The following is an 18,632-nucleotide window of genomic DNA, read 5'->3' as shown; positions in this document are numbered from 1 at the left end:
TGACCCCTTTACTCTGATAATCAGAGGGTTGACACAAAAAGAAAACGACAACTGACTAAATACGAGTCTGAGAGACATGAGATTTTTCTCACAAGAAAATATAATACATTAAGGACTAAATTATATCATTATCTCCTATTTTTATTTTATGTTATAATTTTCTCTTTCTTTTGTTGCTTTAAAGGAATCTTTTATATTTGACTAAATATAAGATAATTTAAAATAATATGAAGTATAAAACTAATGATATTAATTGCCAATTATTTTAGTAACATGGTAAAATTTTTAATTAGATTAATTGGGGTGACCATGGCCTAATAATATATATCTTATGAAGCATTTTAATATAGATTAGTTGTAGTATATAAAAAAATTATTAAAAATGTGTAGGGGAGACCATGGCCTCTGCAGGGGATTTCACACAATCTTGCTTTCACAGGAGGGAAAAATTATTAAGAAAATTTACTAAAGGTACATGCTACAAGCACCATATTATTTGAACGTGGATTTAATAACACAATCTTGTTTTCACAGGGGGAGAAAATAATAGTTTAGGTGTTGATGCACATGCAGTAAAGTTTAAAGAAGCAAAAAAATTCAAAAAGTAAGAGTATTTCATCCTGATTCCACGTGCACCCACTGTGAATGGGGGACCAAATCTTATGAATGATGCTGTCCTAGTACTCTGGTGAATTAAAAGCTTTGTCCTCTCAAGGGTACAAATACTGGTGCATAGCTCAAGGAAATAATTCAGCAGAAATAGTATAGAATGCTACTTTTGAAGCCTAGCTAGATTGGAGCATACAAGCCACAAATTACATGAACTTGTTATAATCACTCAAGAAAGATAAACAATTGATAAATGACGTGCATCGTTACCATGATTCACAAAACTTCACATGTAACATGTACTACCTCCGGTCTGAATTACAAGCAACTTTTTACTTTTTAGGTTTATTGAATAAATGATGTGTGTGGACCAAATACACCATTTATTTGATGAGCCGAAAAAGTGAAAAATTGCTTGTAATTGAGACCAGAGGAAGTATCGCCGATCTAAGAATTTTTCCATAAGATAAATAGATAACAAATAAAAACTCTGCTATGAAAATGAAACTTGATTGCTTTTTGTAACTCAACAAAAATAAGGTTGTTATAACAAATGGTTGGCTCAAATTGGCGAAACTAAACCTAAACAAGCACCAAAAAACTACTACCGTAAGTGCTTGTTGCTTCTTACTATGAACCTATATTATGGAATACAAAATTCCAATTTTTTGTATCAGATATATATGATATATAGCCACATTATGTACACTTGACATTACCCAATTTGTAGTGTACCCCATTGTCACAAACACTGTTTGCTTCGAAATTCATCAGATAACAGCACCTGAAGCAGCTCATGTAGCTTGTCAGCACCAGGTCCTGGCCTAAACACTGTATCATTGCCACGCAAAGAGCACGGGTCTGCTCCACCATCTGATGACCCAATACACCATGCACCTGGCGAAAACCTATGTGTGCGCCCCAAAAGTTCTTTGTCAATCTTGTCTAGGACTGGATCATCCCTTGCAAATTTTCGGGCAAAGGGAGCATTGCTCTTGGCCATTTTGTCGAAGTTCTTCATAGTTAGAGACATGGGATGTTGCTTTGGTGGACTGTCCCAAGCAATGTAATGAAGATCGTGGCTTATTGCTGTGTGCCGAAATTTCTGAGTGTTGCAAATGACAGTGTGAAAATATCCCTCTGGCGAAGAGACAAAATTTGTATAATACATAAGCATAGTCCGTGGAAAGTTATCCCATCCCCATATGCAGTACTCCACAAAAGACCGTGTTAGTACAACCCAAGCTGAACCTGTTCACACAGCATAGACAAAATTATAGGAAACTACCTTGTTGATTTCCTATCAAATAGTAAATAAATGCAGGCTCTAATTGGACACACAACTTAATTAAGCGCTTATAGCATAAATGTCTATCATATAAGTGCCTATATATAAGCTATTTCTATAATAATATATAAAACAAATTCAAACTGTTTCCATATAAGCCATAAACTATCATGTATAGCTTATAGAAATAAGCTAAAATCAGCTTATGGACATGTCATAAGCTGTTTTCATAAGTAACTAGATGTTTTATAATTTTAGCAGTGCTAGACCTAGAAAGGACCTTTTAGTTTCAATTTAAATTTATCGAAGAAAATAAAGGAAAAATGTATACATAAATATAGACATAAACATACATAAACATACCGGTGAACAATTTGAAAGCCGTAGGAAGTGTTCTTTTTTGACTAGTCACTGCTAAATCAGATTTCTTTGATAAGTAAAAGGCGGGATCAATAATAATGGGCCTTGCTCTTTGGTTCCTGAACAAATAAGCAATAATAGAAAGAAATGTCAGTCAATCAAAAGAGTAAACTAGAAAAAACAAACGACACACCCCACGGGGGCCGCAATTTGCAGAAATTTTGGAATATGCAATGATACAATTCACTTACAATTTCCAACCGGATAGGCGTGTATGTTCGATGAAATTAAGATCTCTTGACAGATTAGAGAAAACATGAAGCATATCTGTAAAAGCATGAAACAAATATCAAGTGACTTGCAGAAGACTCGATTATCAAGTGACTTAACAGGGTTTTTATTTGTTATAGAGAGAATACAAATATATTTGTAGCAAAGAAGATGTTGACACCAGAAGACTCGTATATTGTTGACTTCAAACCCCCGTAAACAAATAGTTACTACGGTACTAAAAAATAATTGGGGTCAAAACTGAATGCATTTTGTAGTCGATAATCTCCCGACACAAGTTTAGACTTAGTATGAATTTAAACCATCTACTTTAGAAGGATGATTATCTCGAATGTTTTACACTTCAGTCCATATAACAAAATACCATCATTTTTAATTGTACAATGGATCTTGTAATAAAAATAACTCAATAGTCTTATAATCCGTGTCGAATATATATTCATGAATGAAGCTATGATTCTTGAGAAGATTCAGGAACTGCTTAGATCGGAAGATATCATAGTAGTCAATCCCGGATAGCAGAGCGTAGCGGCCGATCCCAAAAGTTGGATAGCGTATAGCGGTATGACAAATAGCGGTCACCAATATTTGATTATTTTTTGGAAAAATTACATGAATAATGCTATGAAGTATAAACAAACTTACATATTTCTCAACAAAAAAAACTTATATTTAATATAAAAAAATTAAATATAACACTCAAATCTCATGAGACATTCATAAATCAAAACACCAAAAAACAAAAGACAGAGGAACAAATGAAAAAAATCATAAAACAAGAGAAACCATAAAACAAAAGAAAACAGTGGAAGAAAAAAAGAACAAAGAAACCATTCACAAGAGTCAATTTGGTTTTAAAAATCCCCAAAATACCCTAAATCAATTTGGAAACCATGCAAAAAGTTTTAAATATAGTCAATTTCGAAACTTCCTACTAAAACTAAACAGCTGTTGAACGGCCGCTGTCCGCTCCGCTACGCCGCTATAGGAGTTGAAGCGGCCGCTATTTGATTCCGCGCCGCTACGACGACGATTAGTGTAGCGGTTCGTCGCCGCTACGCTACGCGTGGCCGCTATTGACTACTATGGAAGATATTAATGTAAGGTGAGTTTTTATTTTACAAGGACACGGGTCCCAATCCCTATGGTTCGTAGACAAAAGCCCCCCATGAGTTCTGGATAGAAGCTCGACATGGAAAAGCCTTTCAAAGTGTACACTTGAAGGCCCAACTAGCAGGTGAGAGAAAGTAACGAAGTTTGTTATATAGCCAAGAAAACAATATATTTAGGGGCATGTCTGTTTTCTATTTGGGTTGCGGCTTTTTAGCTTAGAGCCAAGTGTTCAACTTGGCTGGGAGCATTTTCTTTTACAATATCTGTAGTGCTGTTCCTGTTTTCTTTGATAATACAAACTGCAGTCCCTTTTTTAGATAACAGTAATACTTACAGTACTAGTATCTCCCTTAATAAGAGCTTATTAACTCTTTCCCACTTCAGAGGAGGCAAATCCAGTTAGAATACAGGGCACATAAATTTTGTGGAAAATAAGACACAGACCTATCAGAATTAATGATTATTGAAGGAAAATAAGCACCATCCAATGCATGCTATATAGTAATGAAGATCGCGAACGGCCTTGTTTAGCATCTTCTAAGCTAGAAGTTCTAGCTCACAAATGTATTCTGGCAGGTATTAATAACATAAGTGACTTTGAAAACCAGATATATCTCTCAAATATCTTCCTAAAATGGCACATGGAGGAACTCTAGCAGAAATAAAATCTTCACCAGTATGTCTTCAAAGTATGACATCAAATAGGAAAGAGATTGTTGTCGAAGTCTAACAGAGCTAGACACGGCTAATTTATGGAGGGCTATTCAACTCAAAATTGCATTCAGGAGCATGACTTTGTCAAATCAGCTATGCTTTAGGATAGAATGAACGAGGTGGAAGACTTATATAAAGGTGAGAAAGAGAATATCTTGGAATTACAGCGGAAAATTAAAACAAAAACGGGGCAACAAACATGGCAAACTTGCTTCATTAGCTCAAGTCCAATTTTGCTTGTTAACCTTCTACCGTACATGGAAACATTAAAAGGGAAGAGAGAACAATTTGTTTGAATAAACCTATAGAACCATCATGAGACATAAACAATAACCAAGGGATGGATTAACTTCAATAATCTTTCCTGTAATTGAAACATTAAGTTCCAATTTTAACAATGGTTTCTGCCCTCAAAACAATAGTGTAGTGCCCAAGGGAAATAATTCAACAACATGATAAAAACCAAAAGCAAACTATACACGATGTATGGTACTAAAAATTTTAAACCACTGCAAAATATCGTTGAGCGTTTGCATTTAAATCCAAAAGACAAATTTGTAATGGACTAATGGCTCACTATAGCAATTCACAACAATTGTTTATGCAAGCATTTTCCCCATAAATAACAACATATATAACATCAAATAAGCATGTACGAGTTCAGTCACTAACCATCCTGTGTCACAAGAGGATAATCGGAGGCACTGAGGTTTATAAACCAGTCCCACTCAGAACTCTCCTTCAACAGTATAGCAATCGCTTGAAGAGTGCACGCGATCATTGTAGGACCCTTATAAGTAACCAAATTGGATTGAGACATAACACGCACATTCTCCACTTCCCTGAACACCGGATCAGCTTTCACCGCATTTGCCAATTCCAACCTCTCCCGAGGCGGCGCCTCAAGATCTAAATGCAAAACATACTGATTTCTCGGGTGATAAACTGCCTCTAATGTCCTCATCATCCTATGACTATCACCCTTTGTGCCCGAAATAAGATACGCAAACTTAGGCGCCTTCATTTTCACAACCACACTTGCATTAATAGACCTTTCCAAATCCGACTCCACAAATAAACCTCTGGAATCGTCTCCCTTAAACGAAATGACGTCAACCAGCGGCAACTCCTCTCCCCCACCGGCAGAACTAAATTCGCCAAGAATCGCTGTCAGAAGCAAGCTCACAGATACCAACAAACTTGCGAAAAATGGGATAATCCATTTCTTGTCACTAAACATCCTTCCTGAATGAGAACCAACATATTTCCTCATACTCTTTCTAACACTAATAATATAAAAGAACTTTTTCACTTCAAGTGCATAAAAACCAAGATCCCTATAAAGCCCTAAGTAGCAAGAACCTCACAAATCTTCGCAACAGAACCCAAAAAAAACTACCCTTTTAACAATTATAGCTAACATTTAAACAAAAAGGAGGGTCCATGATTTTCAACAGGATAAAGCATAGTTTTTTAAATCTGCATCAATCAACACCCTAATGCCTAAGATTTTAACTTTGCAGCTATGTAAGGTACATATGATATGACAAGAAATGGGACCCACCTCCTGATTACTCCTTCATGAGAAAGATACAATCTTTGAAGGTGGGTGAAACTTCAAAATAAGCTATTTTTCAGCTGAGAAACTCAGAAAAGAAAAATCTTTCAGTTGAGATATAAATGCAACTTGTACGTTTTGGTTTGACCCTTTATCTCTATTGAAAGAGTTCTAAAGAAATGAAACTGAGCTAAGATCTATGTAACTCCAAAATTAAAGAACCATAAAAAGAAATGATGATCCAAATCAAGAAGAAAGAGAAAGAGAAAGAGTTGAAAACTGAAATGAGGTAACTTAAAGTAGAAGGGTTTGTTATGTTTGGTTTTGGGAGATTGTGTTGTGTTGTGATGTTGCACTTTTTGTATGTACTGTTGTTGTTGTTGTGGCCATTCTGTACTCTGCTGGGACGGTGACTTTACTTTCATAGTTGGCAATATTTCATCATTCATCTTTATTATTAGTATAGAAAATTTGTGGATTTTGATAATCTAACTTTGCTTTTCATTCATTACTTCGTATCTTCTTAATGATTTTTTTTTTCTTTTTAATTTATGCCCTAAAAATATTTTGAAATTTACATATAGAAATTTTACCTTAAAAAATACAATGATATTTTGACTTTTTAAAAGTTGAATGTACAATTTTAAAATAATTATTTATATTTTAGTTCATTAAATTTTTCGTTGAAGAATTCAATTTTTCATATCTAATATTCTATGAGATCGTCTTTAAACTCTCATATGCATAAAGGATTTTTTTTAATGAAAATACTTCTATAAATTTATATAATTGGAAAAACATATATTTTCTCTCTTGGTTTATCATTAAATTAAATATATGGATAATTGGTTAAAAAGTAACATGTTTTTGAAAATTTATTATTACTATGTGAGTGTTTGGTTGCACGTTTTAATGCAAGTTTACATATAACACTTGTTTCCACCACAACTTTTTAGAAGCTCAATGAATTAGCTTTTGCATTAATTTGGTGTCTTTCATCGTAATTTGACTCAATAATGTACCACAATTTTAAAGATCACACTATAATGGGTATCTATGTTACCAAAAAAAAAGTGTGTGTCTATTTTAAATTTTTTTTTTCCCTCCTAAACAACAAGTCAACATTTTAGTACCTTTTACTAGTTATTAAAAAACCAAGGAAATAACTACTTCTTGATGGTAGACTCTAAAAGAGACAAATGTTAACAAGTATTATGTTTATTGGGATACACCAATAGTCACTGTTGTTACTGATCAAATCTTAGGATTTCAACGGTTTGTCAAAAGCCTTATAACGGTTCGTCTACCTAGGACTTGCAGACAAGCACAACGCCTCTGAAGGCGCCCACACAAAGTAATTTGGATTCATCACAACATGAAACGGAGTCTCGTGATGACCTCACCTATCATCATATTATCTAACAGTCATTCTTGGCCTCATATGTCTATATAAGTGTGGCATGTCTATCATGTCAGGTACACAATCACTTTATGTTAACTCATAAACTTAGCTAAACTTTGAATAATTTTCCCACTATCGAGCAAATACGAACTTAAGCGACAGAGCATGTGTCTGTTTCGTAGGTACCGCAATCCCTCGATGTAACTGTTATCAGAAAAACTCATCAGAGCATCTTCTCCACCATAACGATTCTTCATTGCACGAGTATCATAATTGATTGATCCTTAAGCTCTATTCTTTGACAGATCATTGGTGCTAGAAGGAGGGGCGGTTAGCGATTTTCATCAAATTTCCTCAAATCCTTCGTTGTAACTACTTCGTATCCACCACTAACCACTTCAGATTTGAAATTCTGATGACTAATTCTCGAATTACGCCTACGAAGAACACCAACAGGAACATCGTCGCCTTCGATCCGTAATCTAAACCCTTCAGGATCTCTCTGATCCCGTTCTCACTCCGTGCGATCAGCGATGGAGATTTCCCCATCATTCTGTCATAAATCCTCAAGGAGATCCACATCAGTTGAGGACTGAACTGTTTCTTACGCGAACTACTACAAATTGTCTTCCATAAATTACATTGACGATTAATCAAAATCCTCTAATTGTTCAAGCAACAATGATTCCTCCACCTTCGGAGAAACTAGAGGCAACAATGATGTTCTCGCAAATCCTTAGGTACCGTTCGAGTCTCCGAACCATAACGAGTTGTTAACAAACATCTTCAACCCTTTTTAAGCACAAAGTTCCAGACTCAATCTCGTTAAGGAAAATCAAGAGAAAATTTCAACCAAAGTTGTAACGCAAATTAAAGTCTTACAACACATGAAACAACAGGGAGAACCAGCGGAAGCATTGTGATATGCCACATCAGCACAAAGGACAGGATCCTACGAGGAAGCCTCATCGTCAACCTTTATCTCCTTTTAATTTTCATGGTTGATAGAGAACTCATACTCCATCCTATCCTCGGAAAACATGAAGGTAACGTCCCCGAAAAATTGTCATAGAAAATGTCGTGACAAGTCGCCAAGACGAGCTCGTCATCAAAGACGTAGAGAACCATTCACATGTAGAATCACAGACTACTCAATTCCAAAGTCATTGGTAAAATTGCTGAAATTAGAGTCTTATGACAGGAGCGAAGACCTCGACAAGCATTTGGAGCACATCGACATCGTCCTAGACTATCATCAGGAGAAGAGCCTAGCTAAGTGTAAGTTGTTCATCTTGACTCTTAAATGTGAAGCTATGACGTGATTCAGAGGATTTGAGGATAACTTAATTGATTCTTGGAGAACCTTTAGTGAGGAATTCACTTCCAGTTTACTTCGTGAAGCACGGAAACCGAAGACTATTACTGTCCTCAGTGCCATTGTTCAAGGGAAGAAAGAGATCTTTAGAGAGAACATTGAAAGATTTAATAGGGAGGTCGTCGAAGTTAAGGTAACTACGAGTTGAAATGTTTTATCTTCAAGAGGGGACTTCAAGCTGACAACATGTTTAACAAAAACATGGGCTGAAAGAACCCTAGCCCTCCCCCCACCCTAATCGAAGAGGGGCTAAGAACTCACAATGAAAATTTGATTCAGCTCATGACCTACATAGAAATCAGGGCTTGCATGGATAAACTAAATGATAATTTAAGTTTGATCGATCAATGACATTGTGTGTATTTTATTACTCCCTCCGTTTCAAAATGAGTGTCGCTTTAGCGAATTGCACAGAGATTAAGGAATGGAATGAAATAATCATTAGACATAACACTTTTACTAAACTGCCTTACTTTATAAGAAAAAGACAAACTTAAAGTTGCATTGAAAATTGTGTGAGAGAAAAGTTTGAGAGGGTAAAGTTGGAAGAAAAAAATTAAAGTTATATTGGAAATGTAAAATGACATTCATTTTTTTCATATCTAGTATTCTATAAGATCGTCTTCAAACTCTCATATGCATAAAGGATTTTTTTATGAAAAACACTACTATAAATTTATATATAGATAATTGGTTAAAGTAACGTGTTTTTGCAAATTTATTATTAGTATGTGAGTGTTTGGTTGCACGTTTGAATGCTCAAGTTCACATATAACACCTATTTCCACCGTAACTTTTTAGATGCTCCATGAATTAGCTTTTGCATCAATCTAGTTTTTCACCGTAATTTGACTTAATGTGCGTCAATATTAAAGATCACACTATAATGGGTATCTATGTTACCAAAAAAAAAGTGTGTTTATTTTAAACTTTTTTCCCTCCTAAATAGTAGAGTCAACATTTTAGTACCTTTTACTAGTTTGTTAGAAAACCAAGGAAATAACTACTTCTTGATGGTAGCGTCTAAAAGAAGACAAATGTTAACAAGTATTATCTTTATTGGGGTACACCTCTAGTCACCGTTGTTTCGGATCGAATCTTAGGATTTCAATGGTCTATCAAAAGCCTTATAACAGTTTGTCCACTTAAGACTTGCAGACAAGCACAACGTCTCTGAAGGCGCCCACACAAAGTAATTTGGATTCATCACAACATAAACAGAGTCTCGTGATGACCTCACCTATCATCATATTATCCACCAGTCATTGTTGGCCTCAGATGTCTATATAAGTGTGGCACGTCTATCATGCCAGGTACGCAATCACTTTATGTTAACTCATAAACTTAGCTAAACTTTGAATAATTTTCCCACTCTCAAGCAAATATGAACTTAAGCGACAGAGCATGTGTCTGTTTTGCAGGTACCTTAATCCCTCGATGTAACTGTCATAAGAAAACTCATCAGAGCATCTTCTCCACCATAATGGTTCTCTATTGCACGAGTATCATAATTAATTGATCCTTAAGCTCTATTCTTTGATAGATCGTTGGCGCTAGAAGGAGGGGTGGTTAGTGATTTTCATCGAATTTGCTCAAATACTTTGTTGCAACTGCTTCGTATCCACCACTAAACCACTTCATATTTGAAATTTTGATGTCTGATTCTCGATTTACACCTGCAAAGAACACCAACGGGAACACCGGCTAAGAACTGACAATGAAAATTTGATTCGACTCATTGCCTACGAAGATATCAGGGTTTGCATGGGTATAAAAAATGATAATTTAAGTTTGATCGATCCATGACATCTTGTGTATTTTATTATGTTATTTTACGTTGTTGAGATTAAATTTCCAGCGTTTTGAACCTTGTCAAGCCTTAAGTTTTATCACGTTCTCGGACTGGATCAGATAATATAATCCAAAATATTCTACGAATGAATTCGAATTATATAATTCAAATCATCCCATAATGTGGATTGTGGCGTTACAAGTAAGGTTTTAACGGTTTGTGGTGTGTTAATTGTATTTTAAACATTATACATGTTTACTGTAGTTACAATCTAGTGACATTATGGTTATAAATAGCCTTGTTTCGTTCAACATTTTCATTCATTCTTCACTTTTCATTTCTTCTACAAACTTCTTTCTTGAATATAATTTTGGAAGTGGGTTATGATACCATGGTCTTTCTTGACCACTCATACTATCCTAAAAAATGCTTTGTAGTTTATCTGAGAATAACACGATGGTTAACAAAGACATTCATATCAATTACAATACTTATAACCCAAAAAGCTCTAAAATAGCGTTTAGATCATGTCATTCGAACATGAGTATTTTTGAAAATAAAGAAGACATGTGAGAGTAAAGTAGGGTGGAAAAAGAAATTATCTTAAGTTTTTTTAAAAATATTTGGGCTAGTGAAAGTGTGAGCTTATTGGGCCTCTTTTTCATTTAATTATTTGGCTTACTAAAAGCATCACCCTTTTTTTAACTTATTTTTTTTAAAGAAGCAAATGTCATCAATTTTATAGGTGTGATTATTTTTATTATTTATTTTTTAATTATCCGGTTCAACCAGAGACAAACACATTGAACTTTTACATAGAGCTATCAAGTTCAATCATCAACCTGATTTTTACGGTATTGTTATCATAAATTTCTTAACACGTGTCTTTGAAACGTATGTTAACATTTTCCTTTAAAAATTTATCAAAAATTATTTTTGACCAACTTAAATGTTTTTTTATTGATCTTGGATAAAGATCGGATAATAATCAAAGTTTCAGTAGTGAGCTCATTATCGTAAGAGTAGTGATATATGTACATCCATTTGGTACAACTTTGTTGACAATTTTAATTTGTTCTCTTCTCATTGGTCCAAAACAATAGAGAGAGAAAAAAGAAGAGAGAGAGAATAAGAATATAATGTGAGTATGAAAAAAAAAATTGTAATAAAATGGCTGTACAAATATCATTTCTCTTTTCGTAAACTTATTTGACATGTTAAAAAATTTCATTGGATTCCGTGGGGGAGTGTATAAGTCCCAACAAGTCAAATATATTAGGTTGGTAGTGACCAACCAAACAAATTCTATTTTGTGTGCCAAATATGGACATGAGGCACAAAGACTCAAAAAGCTGCACATGGATAATACAAAGTTAGAGAATCCTAGGTGTGAACCTATACAAATTGTTCTTTTTTTGACAAATAATACAAATTGGTTGAACTAACTAATTGGTAAATTGTGTCCAGGGTGATGAATGAGCCATGCAGTCGATATCCAATGGAATCTCACATGTTATGTTACACACAAAAAAAATGCATGTGGTTAGTCAAGAATTTAACATTATAGGGGACCAAATTCATTGAACATATATAGTTCAACTAAAAAAAATAAAATTGTTTACATGCAAAATGTATACAGAAATAATATTTTCTTGTTAGTAAAAGATATTTATAATTATATTAAACAAGTAAGAGAGGTTTCAATCAACAAAAATTAGAGAGGATCATTGTGCTAAATAATAGAAAAATAGCCGTTCATATATCCTAAATGTAGCTCTGAAATTTGGTACAAAACAAAGAAAAAGAAACGAAAAATCTTATTACATGGAAAGATAATGACGATGGAATAGATTGAAAAAACTTATTTTATAGATGAGTTCGATACACACTTCATTCATATTCTCATGACACGGCTCAAAATTCTCTCTATTTTTTACCCTCTACATTTTTCTTTATTATCTATGTTTTGAAAAAATAAGTACAATAGTTTGATATTTTGGTGTGTCCAATTATTTACTAACTCTTGAAAACTATAGGATAAATTACCTTTTTTATCCTCTAACTATTCAATTGGTATCGGATTGATCCTCTAATTAAAAATTGATTTATTTTGGTCATTTAAGTTTCTCACTGTTACTACATTTAGTCATTTCTGTTAATTCAAATAAATGTTTGAGTTTGTGTTATGTGGGTCCTCTAACTTTATTTATTAGTATCATTTTTGTCCTATGCCTTGTTAAGATATTATGATTAAATAGTGACTGATATTATTGGTAACTGTTATGGTTCGTATGTATATGTGAAACAGGAGGTCAGGTACCCACATAACACAAACCCTAACGTTTATTTGAATAAAACTAACAGAAGGGATTAAATGTAGTCATGGTGAGAAACTTAGAGGACCGAAATAAATCAATTTTTAGTTAGATGACCAATCCGATACCAGTTAAATAGTTAGAGGATCAAAAAAGTAATTAAGCCAAAACTATAACATATGTGATAGATTATTGTATAAATGTTCCAGTAAGTTTAGATCAATTGGTAAAAACAATGCATAATATATATAAGATCCGAGGTTCAAATCCTAAAAAAAAAAAATGATTATTGTATAAATAGAGAGAGAAATTAAAATGGAGAGATTCTTGCTCCATAGTAATCTTATACTTTGAACATTAAAAGAGGAAAATTCAGAAGTTGTAAAAGTCATATCTGAAATTATCTATCATGTACTCTACTAGTTATTGGAATAGTGAGTGCTGTGAGCATGTGCAAATACTAATTGTTTGGTGGCCACAATTGTATCCCATAGTAAAAGTGTTGGCGGGTTTTAGCATAGGACAATTGTTAAATTGGTCCATCTTAGATCAATTTTGTTTTATTTGCTACTAGCTGTACATCCTACATTTTATATTTCAATTTATAGCTCTATTTAATTATAATATATCAATTTTAATTTTAATTTAATAAGGACTAAAATATTTTGGAGAGACAAAAACATATCATTTTTATAGAACTAAAAATAAAATTCGTCTTATTTATAGAGACCAAAATTTTTTGTCCCCTTTTAACTAATATTAAAATTGTGTGCTGTGTTTTTTTAGAGGGACAAAAACATGTCACTTTGGGTGAGCTAATTTAAAGGGACAAAAACATATCTCTTTGACTTGGGATTTTGGAGTGTGTTTCTTCTCAAGGTCTCATGTTTGATTCTCCCTATATCAATTTGAGTGGGCTAATTTAACTTCTTCAAAAAAAATTGCTATATTTATAAGGACCAAAAAATTATTCAACCCTAATTAGTATTACAAAGTTTTGTTGTAGGGATTAATATTACAAAGTTAAATACAAACTAAATTGATTTATTTATAAATAATGTAGTAAATATATATATATATATATATATATATATATATATATATATATATATTTACGACATTTTTTTTATCCCAGAACTAATCAAGTCTATGTTTTTAAATTAAAAAAAATATTAAGACTATATTTTCAAATTAAAAAGATTATTAAGAATGGGCTGGATGTATTAGATTTTTAAACGGGAGATTAAAAAATAACATATTCATAAGTAAATTAATTTGAGTCAAATTATAATTGAATAGTTTTTTTTTTTTTTGAGCAAATATAAGATTATACAATAACAAATAAAACAAAATTGATCTAAGTTGAGGCAATTTCACAATTGTCCCATGCTAAAACTCACCCTATTTTAAATCCCATGATAAGATAAGACAAAATAATAGTAACATCATACCTAGTAGCCTAGTACACGCCATAATTAAAAGATGAATACATATGATCGATCTTATGCATGATTGTACTGCTATGGCTCACCTTGAAATGGCAATAGAACACCAATAGCTAGAGGTCCAAAATATGAAGAACCAAATATGGTATCGTATCAAACATAGATTATCTATCAACAACATGCAATGTTAAATATTCTGCAAATCAAATCAAATAAAATCTATATAATGTTACAGAGCAGATCACATGCAATGCATGGAATCTTGGTGCTGTACCAGTAGGAGACTAGATTTGCGGCGTTATGGCCTTTCTCTTAGGCCATTTTCAGGAGGATTCATTTTCTTGGGTTTTTGGAGTGTTCAAATTGAAATCCTATTCATTTTCAAGGTTAGATTATTGCACAATCCGATTGGAGTGTGAGAACGTAATAGACTAGATTGTATTTTTTCATTAGTGTAAAAGTTTATGGTTCAAAAGTTCCAACAAATAGACTCAAACTCTTCCAACACCAACAAATACCTTAATTTTAATTATTCTGGTTCCCGCTTCTCTCTATGTTTTTTTTTTTTAGTCAAGCAAGATAGAGAAATTCACCTTAAAAATGAATAAGTGAGGTGTCTGAGGTTCGAACTCCAATCCCTGCATATATTATGCATTATTTGGTAAGTGAACTAAGCTCGTGGAGACCTCTGTATGACTTCTGCATAAAAAAATTAGTAGCGTTCCTGAAAAATAGATACACCTCCACAAATAATATTTGGAATCATATAACAATTGGTTTCTTAGCACTTCGAGAAAGTGTGGATCAAATTTTTAAAGTATGGATCTCATATTGATTTAACTTAATAAAAGAATGGTATAGGAAAAATATGTTCTTATAACATCCATTTTAAGGTGAGGTCTGCCTAATTTGAAGACATCTAACAATTAATTGGTTTATCACGCAATTAACATTTTTGGTTTATGTAAGTGAAAAAAGAGATTTTTTTTTTCTTTTTCATTGGTATTCTTGCGATTCCGGAGTTCATTAGAGAAGTGGTAGGAACATTTTATTTTCACACTCAATTTCAAAGTGGCGGGTCTATATTAATTTCATCTAATAAGTAGTATTCACAACAGTACTCCTCTTAAAGAGTATAGGTGTGGTTAGCCTAATTTTCGTTTCAAATAATTTTATTTTTTTGGTTACTAGGCTAAAGATGAAAAAGAAAGAAGGCAAAAAGAAAAAAATTAGAGTACACTCCACAGAACAAAGTTCCCAGAGCCTAATGAAATTCCGGCACGTAGTAATAACAAATTATATCAAATGTCTCGCACGAAGTCAGAACATCGTGACAACAGTAATCACAGATAACCAATATAATTAAAGATAGAAAGTAAATAACTCAGGTTATTTGTTGACCCAGTTCGGTGCAACTTCACCTACTTTTGGGGCTACCAAGCCATGAAGGAAATCCACTATAGTAGTATCAATTCGAAGCATACATAAAATCTTTCACCAACCTACTAACTTCTCACTTAATCACTACCCGTGGTATTTCTACCTACGACTCTCATAGTCCTAAATATGAGAACCCACTCACTTCCTCTTAATCACATACCAGTGACCGTCCTTGAAATCCTTAGTAAATATGGAGACACTCTCCTAGAAAAAAAAAATCAACTCGTGCTTAAAAGCTTAGAGAGATTCAGAGCATTACAACTCAATTACAAAGTCCAACTCTAATATCAAAGTGATATGATCATGGCTCACAAATAACAAAGACAAACTAAAACCCTAGATGACCCTTTTTCAATTGCGGATTCAATGAGTAATTAGGTCTTCCGTCTTTGTTTATATAGCTTGAATGCAGAATAGGTGTGATGCGCAAGTCTTGGCTAAAGATCAACTGAAATCTCGATATTTCAGCACAAGATACTTGAAGCAGATCAGATGTTTCCTTAAATGTTGCTACAACATTCTTAAGGACTAAGATAAGTTCACACCGCCTTCCTCTGCTTCTAGAACCACGCTATCTTGGTCAACTCTTTCTATGATACAAATCTTTAGATATTCCATGAAAAGCTTCATGATAAAAACGAATCTCCAAGAAGCAGATCAAGACACACTCTGATGTCGTACCAACATGTTAAGACATTATGTCTGACATCTTGCTATAACTAAGTTTTAACAAAATGCAGCCAATACATGTCTAAAAACCTAACACCTACAAAGAGGATGTCCAAGAGGCCGGAAGGAGGGAAGAGATGGACTATGAGCAATGCTAGAAAAATCACCTAACACAATTATTTCTTTCTTGGAGGTGTGAGTAATGTGAACATTTCAATTGTGATGAAAATAACATGCTTGTGAAACCCCAGGAAGTTTGATCAAGTTTGATCATGAAGGATACCGACACAATTGAGAGAATATGTGAAACAAAGTCATGGTGATTCAACTATTTAGGCAAAGTAAGACCGTGATGAATAGCACGAAGCTTGATATAAAAAGTATCAGAGGATCCCCATAAAAAGTCAAAGATCTAAGTCTTGGATTGACGACGAAGTACACCTTTAAACCCCCTTTAAGGGAGTTTTAAATAATCAAATTAATTAATTATTTTTTTCTTCCCATATTTTGTTCTTTTTACTAATATATTTTATGAGGATATAAGTTGTTGATCCTTTTTTATATCTCTACGTATGTCCAGTTGCTTTAACAAAAAGGTAAATAATTGCCATTGAAAATAAAACAACATGTACAATGGCGTGAGGGTGTACTACTATATATGGTGTGTATTTAAGGAACAACTTGTCAACGAATCTACTAAAAGTCTTAAAAAATGCAACCAAGAGTTTAGAATCGAATTGCATTAGGTAAAACTATATATCACGGGCACGTTTATGAGAAAAAAAGGGCTAGAAAGTTTTACGGCACATGAAATGAAAGCTGCCACTATACATAGTAACTAAAACAAATTCAGAGCTTTATTAAAAAAATTATTATTTCTGACAGCTTACAGCAACTAATTAAAACATATTCTACTATTAGAATTTGTATTCTAGTAAATTATCAACATAACTTTTTCTTTCTTTTTCAGGCGTGCTAGGATTTTGATATAGTACCTTAATTAATAATTATATGATGTATATTCCTTTCATTATCTAGTCGCCGTAAATAGTTTAAAACTTTATTCACTAATCTGTAGTCTGCAGTCAGTTCTTCAATACATTTTCATTCTAAAATGTAAGTAAAAATATGTCAACATAAATTAATGTATTTAATACAAATTTTAAACCACATACGTTAATTTTTACTGACCAATTTTTGCTTACATTTTATATTAGTAAAGCCTTGACCAATTTTGTCTCATAAAATTTTCACACATTAACTAAGTTGTGTTTCTCTTTCAAAGAAATGAAAGTTGTGTTCTTCTATTTTAAGTTTTCTGTCATATATATCGGTGAAAGAAATTGACCCTATTCTCCTATAATCAATCTTTTCATATATTATCACCCCTTCAAAAATGTATACATTATCACTTTTGTGGTTGTAGTAACGTCTAATGTAGCAATCAAAACAAGATATGAAATATTATTATTGCAAATTAACTTATGTAGTCACTGTCTTTGGTTCATAGACTCGTCAATTTTTTCCTTCCCATTGTATGAAGGTCATCAATTTTTTCCTTGGTTTATACAAAGTTTAATTAGAGTACACTTTGTGACCCTTAATTTCCTAGTCAACATATATTGTTTCTTGATCTCTGGAACGTACATTTAATCACCTTGGTTATGGACCTCCATAAATATACATTAATTTACATAGGACCAAATTAGTCAAAATAATAATATAGCCAATTAGGTTCTAATCATTTTTATAATTGAAATTAAATATGCAGAGAATAGAATCAAATTCTCCTTTCAAAACCCCACCTTCTTTTTTTTTTTCTTCTACCCTTTCTTTTGAACACCACTCATTTTGTTCCATTTTTAATGCAAGCAAGATCAAATATAGTAATAGTATCCCCACCCAAAGTGCAATACAACTACTTCAAAATTTCTCCTAAAGTAATCTAATAAAAAATCATAAAAATAAAAAACATTAGTAAAATAATCATCAAATAAAAATACACATTTACTTACATTCAAACTTGGGTTCGGATTCTATCCCATAATATTATCACATTCGAAAGAACTTGTTGAACCAGTACTACATCGTAGAAGAGGATCCGAACCCAACCCAATCACACATAAACAAAAATATACATTTAATTCGGAATTGGGTTCAGATTCTATCCCATAATATTATCACATTCGAAAGAACTTGTTAGACCGGTGCTACATCGTAGAAGAGGATCCGAACCCAACCCGATCAGACCCAGTCACACA

The 18,632-nt window shown here is 33.1% G+C and overlaps 1 protein-coding gene across 1 annotated transcript; it reads right to left on the bottom strand.

Annotated features, from left to right (window-relative positions):
* Nucleotides 1-1,098: 1,098 nt before the first annotated feature.
* On the bottom strand, nt 1,099-6,377 carry LOC25480140 (beta-glucuronosyltransferase GlcAT14A). Its single transcript, XM_013587416.3, has 4 exons — nt 5,048-6,377; nt 2,509-2,584; nt 2,261-2,376; nt 1,099-1,860 (listed from the first exon to the last, which is right to left on the bottom strand). Exons 1-4 carry the CDS (start codon nt 5,646-5,648, stop codon nt 1,352-1,354), a joined length of 1,302 nt encoding a protein of 433 aa, XP_013442870.1. The 5' UTR covers nt 5,649-6,377; the 3' UTR covers nt 1,099-1,351.
* Between the last annotated feature and the right edge of the window lie 12,255 nt (nt 6,378-18,632).

Source organism: Medicago truncatula, chromosome 4 (genome assembly GCF_003473485.1).
Source record: "Medicago truncatula cultivar Jemalong A17 chromosome 4, MtrunA17r5.0-ANR, whole genome shotgun sequence".
NCBI lineage: Eukaryota > Viridiplantae > Streptophyta > Magnoliopsida > Fabales > Fabaceae > Medicago > Medicago truncatula.
The sequence above is the reverse complement of the archived record's forward strand: the minus strand, read 5'-3'. Positions and strand labels throughout refer to the sequence as shown.

Coding starts and splice junctions, on each gene's coding strand:
- LOC25480140 (XM_013587416.3), bottom strand. CDS start 5,648: ATGAGGAAATATGTTGGTTCTCATTCAGGAAGGATGTTTAGTGACAAG. Junction 2,377..2,508: donor CGCCTATCCGGTTGGAAATT/GTAAGTGAATTG, acceptor TTATTTGTTCAG/GAACCAAAGAGCAAGGCCCA. Junction 1,861..2,260: donor GGCTTTCAAATTGTTCACCG/GTATGTTTATGT, acceptor CTGTGTGAACAG/GTTCAGCTTGGGTTGTACTA.